Source organism: Aotus nancymaae, unplaced genomic scaffold (genome assembly GCF_030222135.1).
Source record: "Aotus nancymaae isolate 86718 unplaced genomic scaffold, 86718_ANA_hifiasm-v0.15.2.pri h1tg000022l_1, whole genome shotgun sequence".
Lineage (NCBI taxonomy): Eukaryota > Metazoa > Chordata > Mammalia > Primates > Aotidae > Aotus > Aotus nancymaae.
The window spans coordinates 47519932-47534342 of record NW_026988435.1 but is presented as its reverse complement, the minus strand read 5'-3'; the positions used below and the strand labels follow the sequence as shown (position 1 = coordinate 47534342).

The 14411-nt window shown below is 48.0% G+C and overlaps 1 protein-coding gene across 3 annotated transcripts in view; it reads right to left on the bottom strand.

Annotated features, from left to right (window-relative positions):
• ADARB1 (adenosine deaminase RNA specific B1) overlaps positions 1–10462 on the bottom strand; it is a 109373-nt gene extending 98911 nt beyond the window's left edge. The window contains exon 1 of one of the 3 annotated variants that reach the window (XM_012444327.3): positions 10152–10462. In XM_012444327.3, coding sequence (XP_012299750.1) covers positions 10152–10389 — 238 coding nt within the window. In that variant the 5' untranslated portion in view covers positions 10390–10462. The remainder of the gene's footprint in view (positions 1–10151) is intronic. The other 2 variants (XM_012444337.3, XM_012444330.3) reach the window with 2 other exon arrangements.
• Positions 10463–14411: the final 3949 nt, after the last annotated feature.

Below are 14411 nucleotides of genomic sequence, written 5' to 3'. Positions count from 1 at the left end.
GGCACATGCCTCTGCCGGGTGCACACACTCATGTCAGACACACACACCCCTGCCGGGTGCACACACCCATGTCAGACACACACACACCCCTGCCGGGCGCACACACCCATGTCAGACACAGACACACCCCTGCCGGGCGCACACACCCATGTCAGACACACACACCCCTGCCGGGTGCACACACCCATGTCAGACACACACATCCCTGCCGGGCGCACACACCCATGTCAGACACACACACCCCTGCCGGGCGCACACACCCATGTCAGACACACACCCCTGCCGGGTGCACACACCCATGTCAGACACACACCCCTGCCGGGCGCACACACCCATGTCAGACACACACACCTCTGCCGGGTGCACACACCCATGTCAGACACACACACACCCCTGCCGGGCGCACACACCCATGTCAGACACACACACCCCTGCCGGGTGCACACACCCATGTCAGACACACACACACCCCTGCCGGGCGCACACACCCATGTCAGACACAGACACCCCTGCCGGGTGCACAAACCCATGTCAGACACACACACACCCCTGCCGGGCGCACACACCCATGTCAGACACATACACCCCTGCCAGGTACGCACACCCATGTCAGACACAGACACCCCTGCCGGGCGCACACACCCATATCAGACACAGACACCCCTGCAGGGCGCACACACCAATGTCAGACACAGACACCCCTGCCGGGTGCACACACCCATGTCAGACACACACACACCCCTGCCGGGCGCACACACCCTGCCAGGTACGCACACCCATGTCAGACACAGACACCCCTGCCGGGTACACACACCCATGTCAGACACAGACACCCCTGCCGGGCCCACACACCCATATCAGACACACACACCCCTGCTGGGCGCACACACCCATGTCAAACACATACACCCCTGCCAGTTACGCACACCCATATCAGACACACACACCCCTGCTGGGCGCACACACCCACGTCAAACACATACACCCCTGCCAGGTACGCACACCCATGTCAGACACACACACCCCTGCCAGGTACGTACACCCATGACAGACACACACACCCCGGCCGGGCGCACACACCCATGTCAGACACACACACCCCTGCCGGGTGCACACACCCATGTCAGACACACACACACCCCTGCCGGGCGCACACACCCATGTCAGATACACACACCCCTGCCTGGCGCGCACATCCACGTCAGACGCATACACCCATCGGGCTCACACACCCCTGCCTGGCGCACATACCCATGTCAGACACACACACCCATCAGGCTCACACACTCCTACCGGGCACACATACCCATGTCAGACACACACACCCATCAGGCTCACACACCCCTGCCGGGTGCACATACCCATGTGAGACACACACACCCATCAGGCTCACACACCCCTGCCGGGTGCACATACCCATGTCAGACACACACACCCATCAGGCTCACACACCCCTGCCAGGGCGCACATATTCCATGTCAGACACACACACCCATCAGGCTCACACACCCCTGCCGGGCGCACACACCCATGTCAGACACACACACCCATCAGGCTCACACACCCCTGCCGGGCGCACATACCCATGTCAGACACACACACCCATCAGGCACACACACCCCTGCCAGGCGCACATACCCATGTCAGACACACACACCCATCAGGCTCATACACCCCTGCCGGGCGCACATACCCATGTCAGGCACACACACCCATCAGGCTCACACACCCCTGCCGGGGCGCACATACCCATGTCAGACACACACACCCATCAGGCTCACACACCCCTGCCAGGGCGCACACATCCACGTCAGACGCATACACCCATCAGGCTCACACACCCCTGCCGGGCGCACATACCCATGTCAGACACACACACCCATCAGGCTCACACACCCCTGCCGGGGCGCACATATCCATGTCAGACACACACACCCATCAGGCTCATACACCCCTGCCGGGCGCACACACCCATGTCAGACACACACACCCATCAGGCACACACACCCATCAGGCACACACACCCCTGCCGGGCGCACATACCTATGTCAGACACACACACCCATCAGGCACACACACCCCTGCCGGGCGCACATACCCATGTCAGACACACACACCCATCAGGCTCATACACCCCTGCCGGGCGCACATACCCATGTCAGACACACACACCCATCAGGCTCACACACCCCTGCCGGGACGCACACATCCACGTCAGACGCATACACCCATCAGGCTCACACACCCCTGCCGGGCGCACATACCCATGTCAGACACACACACCCATCAGGCTCACACACCCCTGCCGGGGCGCACATATCCATGTCAGACACACACACCCATCAGGCTCATACACCCCTGCCGGGCGCACACACCCATGTCAGACACACACACCCATCAGGCACACACACCCCTGCCGGGCGCACATACCTATGTCAGACACACACACCCATCAGGCACACACACCCCTGCCGGGCGCACATACCCATGTCAGACACACACACCCATCAGGCTCATACACCCCTGCCGGGCGCACATACCCATGTGAGACACACACACCCATCAGGCACACACACCCCTGCCGGGCGCACATACCCATGTCAGACACACACACCCATCAGGCTCACATACCCCTGCCGGGCGCACATACCCATGTCAGACACACACACCCATCAGGCACACACACCCCTGCCGGGCGCACATACCCATGTCAGACACACACACCCATCAGGCTCATACACCCCTGCCGGGCGCACATACCCATGTCAGGCACACACACCCATCAGGCTCACACACCCCTGCCGGGCGCACATACCCATGTCAGGCACACACACCCTGGCTGCACATACCTCTGTTGGGTACACACACCTTGGGCGCACATACCTATGTGAGACACACTCGCTCCTGTCAGGTGCACACACCACTGTTGGGCACACACCTCTTTCAGGTACACACAGGTGTGACAAATTCTTTTCTCAGTCAGTGTAGTGTTAGCATCCTGCTCCTGGGGTAAACACCTTGTACACTCCCCTGCTCTTGCAGGTGGGAGGAATTGTGAATATGATGGGATATAGGGTTACATAAGGCAAAGATGAAAGAATGTCACAGATGCAATTAAGGCATCTCATCAGGTGACTGAGTTCATCAAAAGCGAGATTTTCCTGAGTGGGTCTGGCCTGATCAGGTAAAGCCCTGAAAGACAGGAGAAGTCAGTGAGGAAAGCAAGAGGGGAGACCCTTGCCTATACACCTTGAGAGGCAAACTGCTATGCTGTGGAGAGGGCCACGGGGCAGGGGCTATGGGCAGTCTCCAGGAGCCAAGCCCCACAGGCCTATGGCCACAGGGAACTGAGCTCTGCCAAGAGCCAGTGGGCTTCTTAGAGAACCCTCAGAGTCAGATGCGACGGCAGCCCGTGCACAACAGAAAATGAATGCGCAGGCACCTTCACTACTGACACTACAAGGCACAGAATCGGGCTCAGGCTGCTGAACAGAACCTGACACCCCTTCGACAACCGTCCAACTCCACCAGGGAAATGAGCTGGGCTCCCAGGGGCTTTGAGCCAAGAAGCACATGACTATGACAACTGACTGATGAGCCACAAGCCAGCAGACAGGAAGTAAGACTTGAGGAGCTGGCAGGGAAATGCTGATCGTGGCTTTGGAATAGTGCTGGTATTCTCTTTAATGTTATATTTACTAATGTGCGCACAAGGAAGCCCCTTCTCTCTCTTCATCTATCTCTAGCCGTAAGTTCAGTAGGCTGCTTTCAAAGCTGAAATGTAACACTGCTCCTGAACTTTCAGAATTCAGGAACACTCATACTAAGACGCTTTACTCTTCCTGACAATGTAGTTTATTGCATAGGTTCAGTAAGAATTTGTCCTCCTTTTACTCGGATATAACTGGGCAAAAAAAAAATGTGCCACCAACCCCACATCTGGATTGTCACATCTGAAAATGAATCTCACATCTCCTAAGCCATCCACAGGAAGGATCCGTGCCCAGTGGAGCACCCAGCCCTCACAAGGGAGCAGGCCTGGCCCCTATTCTATACCTTATGGGGGCCCAGAAAATTGTGAGGGCCTCAAGTTAAAGAAGTTCATAAACATTTTTAAAGACTCTGGGCAAAACCTGGTGTGGAAACATTTCTTTGGTTTGGCTTCATAGTTCCAGAGTAGAAGAACAAATAAAAGCAATCTTAAAACTCTCTGGAATGATAGAGGCTACTGGAAAAGCCATCTTCATTCCCCACAAAGCTTCAGACAGAAATGAATCCTCTGACCTGGCCAGCTGCTCTCCCTCTGCTGACCTTACAGTGGGACGCCACGTGCCTGAGCGCCCCTGAGCTGATGCAAATCACTCAGGCCACACACCACGCAGAGAGCTTCCTGGTGCAGGGGCTTGTGCCAGAAAAGCACGTTCTGAGAGACTTCTTGTTCTTAGCCAAATTTTTACTTTATGTCAGTAATCTGGAATATTTAGGTACTAAAGCATCACCTTTGCTCAATTGGTTATTTCAGTCAATAAATTACTTTGAAGGAAGAAAAATGTCAAGTTTTTGTCACAATATCTGAGGATCTAGAATTAGTGCCCTTAAATAATGTGCTTCATTCGAAGGCCCTCAATGGATTGACAGTCCACCCAGACTGCCCATCTCCAGGACCTCTACGCAGCGAAGAGCCCTACGGAGGCTCATGGAGCTCCTCTCCAGGATGCCACCAGGCACCAGGACAGAGGTCAGCACACAGGACACCCCAGGGAGGGCACCTCCATGCTATGTAAGCCTTGAATGATGGCTCCCTCCTTCTGGCCCCAAGAGCTCTCCTGAAAAGCGCCTAAAGACGCGGCTGCCTCTTGACACTGGGCTCCATGCCGCTCCTCGCTTCTCCTTTCAGTCGAGGCTTCAAGAAAACTCTAGTTCCTGACCAGTCGATCAGGCAGCCACACTGTGCACAGAGCAGGAGGTGGCAGCAACGCCTGGTGGTAGCGACAGGAAGCAACATGAGAAGTGGCTTAGGCATCACAGTGATATGGGCACTCCTAAACCTCCTGGAGGGAGCAGCACCATCCCAGAAACAAAAAACTGTCCTGCACAAAAGGACTTCAATGCAGGTGGAAAGGCTGTTCATAATTGTCTAAGCCCAGGCCCAGCTGAGTTTTGGATTCACATAATGCATTTTTCTATACTTTTAATATACACTCAATGTTCCAAAAATACAGAGACTATCTAGAGATAGGGAAGACTGAACGCTGCTTCCTTCAGGGCTGACCATTTCAGAAAGTAATACCACCCAGCTCCGCTGCGTATGGTTGTCAGGCCACGAGCTCGGTACCCCGTATCTGCCTGCACTGACTGTCCCACACCACTCAGTGGTTTGAGTGAAAGCAGGAGTGCCTGTGTTCACACAGTGGCATAGAAAAACATTTTATTATGTATTTTTAATTTCTCTTTAGATAACATTTGGGCATGACACTGCTATAATTACATAAGGTAATACCTTCTATGAGCTTAATTTTAAAATAAAAAGATCAGCTAATAAATATTTGTTAAGAAAACAAGATGTGGTGTGTGGTGGCAATGAGAAAGACTGAGAAAGCCTTCCAAGTTTAAACAAGAGTCAAGGTTTCCTGAAGCCCTTCTCAGCAATTCCCCTTGAGCAGCGGAATTACTATAGGAATTATTTATTTATTTATTTATTTTTATGGGGTGGGATGGGGGAGAGGGGACAGTGAGATTCTTTTTTTTTTGAAAGAAAGAAAGAAAAAGAATAAAGAGGAGGAGGAAAAAAGAAGAGAAAGAGAGAGAGAGAATGGGAGTATTGCTTTCTTGCCCAGGCTAGAATGCAGTTTAGTAATGGGTATTGAAAACCTCTTTTATACCAATAATTATACTTGATGTAAACAGGAAGGAATAAGGGAAGAAAATAACAAACGAGCAGCCAACCAATATTTCATTGAAACCTATGAAATGCTATGCGATTACTGAGGAGTGATTTACTTCCAATTATGTAGTCACTTATGGAATAGGTGTGAGGTGGTAATGTATGTTTTATGTATTTGAAGTGGAGAGTTCTATAAATGTTTATTAAGTTTACTTGTTCCGGGTCTGAGTTCAAGTCCTGGATGTCCTTGTTAATTTTCTGTCTCGTTGATCTGTAAAATCGTTAGCTCTTCTTGTTACATTGATCCTTTTGCCATTATATAATGTCCTTCTTTGCCTCTTTTGCTCTTTGTTGCTTTAAAGTCTACTTTATCAGAGGCGAGAATTGCATCTCCTGCTTTTTATTTATTTGTTTATTTTTACTCTCTGATTGGTTGATAAATCTTCCTCCTTCTCTTTGTTTTGAGTCTTTGTGTATCGTTGCATGTGAGATGGGTCTGGATGCAGCATACCAATGGGTTTTGGCTTTTTATCCGATTAGAATATATATAAGTTTAGTACTGCCATTTGATGCTAGCTGGCTGTTTTGCCCATTAGTTGATGTAAGTTCTTCATTATATTAATGCTGTTTACTTTTTGATATATTTTTGGAAAGGCTGATATTGGTTGTTCCTTTATATGTATAGTGCTTCTTTCAGAAGCTCTTGTAAAGCAGGCCTGGTGGTGGTGAACTCTCTAAGTACTTGTTTGTTCGCAAAGGATTTAATTTTTCCTTCGATTATAAAGCTTAGTTTGGCTGGATAGGAAATTCTGGGTTGAAAGTCCTTTTCTTTAAGGATGTTAAATATTGGTCCCCACTCTTTTCTGGCTTGTAGGGTTTCTGCTGAGAGATCTGCTGTAAGTCTGATAGGTTTCCCTTTATGGGTAACCTGACCTTTCTCTCTGGCTGCCCTTAGTATTTTCTCCTTCATTTCAACCCTAATAAATCTGGCAATTATGTGCCTTGGGGTTGGTCTTCTTGAAGAATATCTTTGTGGTGTTCTCTGTATTACCTGGAGTTGAATATTACCCTGCCTTGCCAGGCTGGGAAAGTTTTCCTGAATGATATCCTGAAGAGTATTTTCCAACTTGGATTCATTCTCTTCATCATATTCAGGTACACCTATCAAACGTAAATTAGGTCTTTTCACATAGTCCCATATTTCCTGGAGACTTTGCTCATTCCTTTTCATCCTTTTTTCTCCAATCTTGTCTTCTCGTTTCATTTCACTGAGCTGGTTCTCGACTTCTGATATCCTTTCTTCTACTTGATCAATTCGACTGTTTAAACTTGTGCATGCTTCGCGAAGTTCTTGTGTTGTGTTTTTCAGCTCCATCAATTCACTTATGTTCCTCTCTAAATTGTCCATTCTCGTTAACATTTCGTCAAACCTTTTTTCAAGGTTCTTAGTTTCTTTGCATTGGGTTAGAACAAGTTCTTTTAATTCACAGAAGTTTCTTATCACCCACATTTTGAAACCTGCTTCTGTTATTGGAACACACTCGTAATCTATTAAGCCTTGTTCCGTTACTGATGAGGAATTGCGATCCCCTGTAGAGGGAGAGGCATTCTGATTTTGAGTATTCTCTGCCTTTTTATGCTGATTTCTTCCCTTCATTATATATTTATCTGTCTGTTGTCTTTGTAATTACCGACTTTCTAACTAGGTCTCTGAGCAGACGTCCAACTTGTTGATTCCCAGCGCCGAAATCTGAGCAATCCACTGCGCCGGCCAAAACAGCGGTGTTAAGATTGATGGTGCTTTTCTGCCCAGGAATCTCCGGACTCTGCACCAAAAACTGGCACGCTAAGGCACCAGCAAAACCGCCGCGCCGGCCACAAGAGTCGCCCTGGCGACACGTGGGGCTCCTCTGTTGGGAATCTCCTGGTTCGTGAGCAACAAATATTCGTCTGAAAGTGTGGCGTCCTCTCGTTCTCTGCGCTTTCACTGGGAGCTACGAGCCCAAGCTGCTAGTGATCAGCCATCTTGGATCTCTCTCCCGCTACTATAGGAATTCTATCTATGTATCCCCCCAAGATGTTGCAGCCTCAGAAGATAATCTCATGTATAAAGACACAAGAAGTAACTTCAGTCTTTTCAAGGAAAAAGAAAGGCAAAAACAGTGAGTCTGTCTGAAACTAAAAATAACGCCCACACCTACCTACAGCGAACCTGTGGCTACACTGCACAGACAACACTAACGCAGGGCCCGAGAGGGAGGCTCAGAGAGAATCAGATGCTGCAGTGAGACCGTGGATGGCCGCGCTTCCAAAGATTTTTCAGCCAAAATCTTTCATGTTTATTTATTTTTATTTAAACCACCATGAAGAGGGAAAAGAATAACACACCAAACTGTTTGCTGTCGAAATTGGCTCTTATTTTATGAAAGAAAGGAAAGACACAATTTCTATCTTGCAGCTACATTTAGTAACAGAATCAGGAGGAGGAGATGTGACTCATCACCTCGTAATATTTTATAATTTCCAGCTCTTTAGTTTTGCTTTCTCAGCACATGCTTCCTTCTGGCCTGATTATATTTCTATGCTTTTAAGAACAATTTATTGGTGCAAAGGATTATAAATAATTCATTTTTCTAGTACACAGTTACATTATATAAAAATACTTGCTATTTCACACATATAGCATAATTAATGCAATGCTTTTCTTTTATGGTATGTTAAAAATAGGTAGTCATAAATTAACACTTAACTTGGCAATATTAAATCACAATGTCTCTTTCAGACTCATTCCAACTCTGGGATTCTCATTCTTTCAATAACCTCTGGTTACAGAGAAGCTGATTTCCTATCACTAATTAAGCTAAAAGAAGCGTTATGGCTGAAAATAAAATTCTGTCCCACTGGCACAAGCCAAGATAAAGGTGACCTGATTTTGACCTTCCCATACTTGGACTGCCTGTGTACCCTCCCCTCCCCCCACCAACAAAAGCATCGGCTGAAGCTAAACCACCTTTAAAGGTCTCACTGGGGAACCAGTTATCTGAAATTCCTGACATTTACAGACAGAAATGGCAAGTCGGGCCTTTGCTGGCCAAACTCAAAACCCACTAGTCAGATATGGGCGTGTCTATTCCCCAAAGACGGTGTCCCCCGTGGGCTCCCAGCCACTCCCATCCGTCCAAACTCACGCCCTGTTGATTGCCCCCTCCTCACGGCTCTGCATGCCATCCAGAACTCCCAGGTAGGAGCATGGCCATCCCCTCCCTCCATGTCCAGTAAGTGGCTCACAGGAGAGCTGCCAAGCGAGCTCCTGGTCCCTGCCATGCCCAGAGGGCATCTGAGACCCAGTGGGTGCTCGTCAATATCCACAGAGCAAATGAATACAGGAGCACATCTGTGTTCTTCAATCCTGCGGCAGCCCTCTGACACTTTCTCCTTCCCCTAACCTCATCTGAACCATGAAAAGCTTCCTTGGAAATGTACAACTGGAATTTCTTGAGTTAGTCACTCAGCTGGTCATAAGTAAATTAACCAGACATCATACTAACATTACTGGGATCTTAGTATTTGACTCAACTTCTCTCAAAAGCAGACACTGAATCATAGGATAGTCACCAAAAATAAGTACTATAGAAATTTTCTTTTTTTTTTGAGATGGAGTCTCACTCTGTCACCCAGGCTGGAGAACAATGGCGCAATCTATCTCACTGCAGCCTCCGCTCCCTGGGTTCCAGAGATTCTCCTGCCTCAGTCTCCCGAGGCTGGGACTACAGGCGTGTACAACCATGCCTGGCTAATTTTTGTATTTTTGGTAGAGATGGGTTTTGTCATCTTGGCCAGGCTGGTCCGAGCTCTTGGCCTCAAGTGATCCACCTGCCTTGCCTCCCAGAGCACCAGGATTACAGGGAAATTTTCTCTTAATTCCTTCTAAGAAAATAATAATTGATGGCAAACAGCTTTCACCAAGTCTAGTGCCTGGCATGAAGCACTGACTCAAGAAATGGTGTGACCCCAAAGAGAGTGGCAGGTGCCACATATGCCACTGGAGGGCAGCAGGCACCACCCCAGAAAGAGCAGAAGAGTCTCATGAGTGATCTAAGGCTGCAGTAAGATTAGAAATACAACAGTAACAGATAATCTGTGCTGGGAATTATTCAATAAAGCACCTTTCAAAGGCAAGCCAAAAGGCTTAATTAAGCAGTTTGCATCAAGAAAAAGGCATTTCTACCAGCTAGATTTGATCAGATCTTTACAGGTTTTTACTTACCTTGAAATTTGTCTAGTTTTATGTCTGCTCTGATCCCAAGGCAGCTTCCTTCAGTGTGTGTGGAATGAGAGAATACCTTAGCAGCACTGAAGTAACCAGGACTCTGCAGGTGGTCAGCGTCAGTCTCCCTCAGTCGCTCCTTAAGCTCTCCATGCCAGCTTGAAAGGCTCCCCTCTGTGTAACAGAGATTCAATAACTTCACACTTGTTTCATTCAGTATCAAAAGCTTTTTCCCCATTTCAGAAGTGAACTCGATAACAATAAATAGTCTTCATTAAAAGTCTTCCTAAATACAAGTTTAAGTTATTTTGAATGTATTCTTCCGAATCTGTAAAGGGGATCTGCACACTGGATGTCATCTTCTTCCATCTGCCCGTAGCAGGGAGAGGCACTGTGACAGACGCAGCCAGATCACTGCTGCCCAACATACTGGCATCAGCGGTGCCAGGCCTCACGCTGAGGAGTGAAGTCTGAGGCAGAAGTACTCATATAAAAAGTACTCAGATTTACTCATCTTTTTGACAATACGCACATGCCCCCTACGCATGCACACATGTGAATGTGAGTCCAGATACAGAGATGCACCATCCCTGCACTTGCTCTGCAGAGGTTTGGAAGCTACAGGCCACCTCTGCTTCCGGAGCAGAGGCTGTGAAGCAGTATCTCCATCTCGTTTCTGCTCTATGTGAAAACATTTTCTACTAGCAAGCCATTAGAGAAAATGTTTCTACATGCTAATATACGTATGAAACCTCAATATGGAGTATTAACATTTTCTTCTTGAAATGCAAATTGATATCCAAAAGAAGGAGAAGTCTGCAATGGGTTTCTCCGCTGCAGAGTTCCAAAGAAAAGTCTCTTGGAGCTGTTTCCAGGGATGAGTGGGTTTTGGAGTGGGAACCTGGAGGAAGGAGGTGAAGTGTGGAGGATGAGGTGCGTGTGAATGTGGCTCGGCTCCTGCTGTGCAGACTTGGCCAGGCCATCAGAGTGCGTTCCTGCTGCCCCAGTCACTGCTGCAGTCCTCAGAGGAGATTGGAGGCTACCTTCCAAACCTCACCTGTGACCGGCTGATAATCATCTAGAACATATGTCAGCTCATCTGCTGGGACAGGCCTAAGACACACAGAGAGACAGGCTCACCTGTGTCCTACACTAGCACCACCAAGTCAAATGGGCTATCACTGAAAATGCTCTATCAGCCTGGAATTACAGATCACAGAGTCACCTTGTCCAGCACAGAGGATGTGAGCCACATATCCAGAACTGTCCCCACTATCAATGATCCTCTCATCACCATACCAGATTTAAGCTCCCAAATCACCCTCCCCAGTGGTCCTAATCACCATGCCTGGGTGGAGAGTGTCAAGTGTGAGTGCTGGCCTCTGACCTTCAGCACCGCCTCCTATCAATCAGAATCCAGCTCTGCCACAGCCCCTCCCCAGTGGGCAGAGAGTGAGGCCCCCGAGTGAGCATGAATTGAGCAGGCTTCTCTGCAGACGGCATCAAGTCCCTCCCTCAATGCAAAGAGCCACAGAGAAATAAAGTCCATTCTAGACGCTTTACACACCAAAAAGACCACTGCCTAAACAGAGAAAGCAAAAGACAGCAGAAAGGACATGAAACCAGGATTTACAGAACGGGGTTCTAGTGCCCACATTACATCCCACCAATTCTGCAAGCCTGGCCAAGAAATCTGACTTCCCTGGGCTGCCTGCAGGATGGGAAACTGGATGGGAAGCCCAGCCACTCTGGGGAGGGAGCAGGTGATATGTGGGATGGATTTTGGAAGCTGCAAAGTCTAAACATCAAGTATTAGAATGGTTGCCTCTAATCTGACTATATTCATACCAACTGAGGTAAAACGGCCATACTTGCCGGGGTATTGCAAGAGGTTTCAGTAAAAGCATGGCTTCCAGGAAAGAGGGGTCCAGGCCACCACCCTAGACTGCAGCCTCACAGCCAAGTGACTGGAAGAGTGGCTCAGCCCCTTCCAGGCCTGCTCCTATGAGGACAGGATGAGGACGCAAGGAACACCCGCTGCAGATGGTGCTGTGAGGATTAAATGGAGGAACAGATGTAGAGTGCTTGGCCCCATGACTAAGATCACAGTAGGGGTGCAATAAAAGATGGTCAAAGACACAGGAGTCTTTCTGTCATGGAGGGAGTGGAGAAGAGCAGGTGACAGAGAGCGTCTGAAAAAACGGAACAGTAGAGAGATGGAAGATCTGCACTACAATTAACAAGCTGCACGGTGGCCACACACAAGACACTCCTAACAGTGCATCGTACATCAGCTCCTCAAGGACACACGTGCCACTTCTAAAAATAGACCACACCCCAGCCATAAAGAAAATCTCAACATATTTCAAGTGGCTGAAATCAGACAGAGCTCATCCTCTGACCATAACACAATGAGCCTAGAAATTCATAGCCCAAGTATAACTAGAAAGTCCCCATACATTTGAGAGTTAAGCAATATACTTCCAAATTATCACAGACAAAATAATCACAGTAGAAAACAGAAAACATTTAGAATTTAAAACTAGAAAAGATTATGTATGGAACTGTGTGGCACACAGATAAAGCAGCACATCAGAGGGAAATGTATAGCTCAGTGCTCAAACTAGAATAGGAGTTAAAAAATTAGGCCAGGCGCGGTGGCTCACGCCTATAATCTCAGCACTTTGGGAGGCCGAGGCGGGCGGATCACGATGTCAAGAAATAGAGACCATCCTAGTCAACAAGGTGAAACCCCGTCTCTACTAAAAATATAAAAATTAGCTGGGCGTGGTGGCACGCGCCTGTAGTCCCAGTGACTCAGGAGGCTGACGCAGGAAAATCTCTTAAACCTGGGAGGAGGAGGTTGCAGTGAGTTGAGATCAGGCTACTGCACTCCAGCCTGGTGACAGAACAAGATTCCGTCTCAAAAAAAAAAAAAAAAAAAAAAATTCGTGAGTGCCACCTCAAGTCAGGAAGAGAAAAACAAAGTAAGCTCAAAGAAAACAGAAAAAGGCAGGAGGATCGTTTGAGCCCAGGAGCCAGAGGCTGCAGTGAACTGAAATTGTATCATCACACTCTAGCCTGGGAGAGAGAGTGAGACCCTGTCTTAAGAAAAAGAAAAAAAAAAAGGGAAGGAAGGAAGAAATGGAGGGAGAGACGGATGGATTACAGTCAGTAAACAAAAATCATCCTACAAAGAACACTCCATGCCTAGATGGCTTCTCTAGAAAGTTACATCCAGCATTCAACAAGACACTTTTGTGAAGATGAGGAATTAAGAGGTAAGCCAGTCTTACAAATACAGATGTAAAAATCCTATACAAAATGTGATCACACTCAATCCAATAATATTTTTTAAAGTGATCAATCAAGCACGATCAAGTTGAATTGATGATGCAAATGCAAACATGATTTAGTGTATGAAAATCAATTTATGTAATCCACCTCATTAATAAATCAAGAGAAGCACAAAAGAATATACTGATGACTCCCCTTGGATAAAGTTCCACCACAGGCAAAACTGAACTACATTGATTGGGGATGCATTCTTACATGGTAAAATTAAAAAGAAAAGAAAAGGACAGTATTATTTCAAAATATAGGCTGTCATCAGGCACAGTGGCTCACACCTATAATCCCAGCACTCTGGGAGGCCAAGGCAGGAGGATCACTTGAGGCCAGGAGTTCAAGATCAGCCTAGGTCAACACATGGAGACCCCATCACTACAAAAAAATAATAATGCAGCGAGGCCTGGGGGTGTGCGCCTGTGGTCCCAGCTACTCAGCAGGCTAAGGCAGGACAACTGCTTGAGCACAGGAGTTCAAGGCTGCAGTAAGCCATAATCCTGCCACTGCATTCCAGCCTGGGTGACAGAGTGAGACCCTGTCTCAAAAACAAAAAGGCCAGCATGCTGGCTCACACCTGTAAGCCCAGCACTTTGGGAGACAGAGGAGGATTGCTTAAGCCCAGGAGTTCAAGACCAACCTGGGCAACACAGGGAGACACCATCTCTACAAAAAGTAAAAAAATTAGCCAGGAGTGGTGGCTCATGTCTGTAGTCCCAGCTACCATGGAGGCTGAGGTGGGAGGATCAGCTAAGCCTGAGAAGTTGAGCCTGCAGAGAGCTATGATCATGCCACTGCACTCCAGCCTGGGCCACAGAGCAAAACACTGTCTCAAATAATAATAATAATAATTAATTAATTAATTAAAAAATATATATGTATACACACACATAGTATATATTAGATGTGTGTATG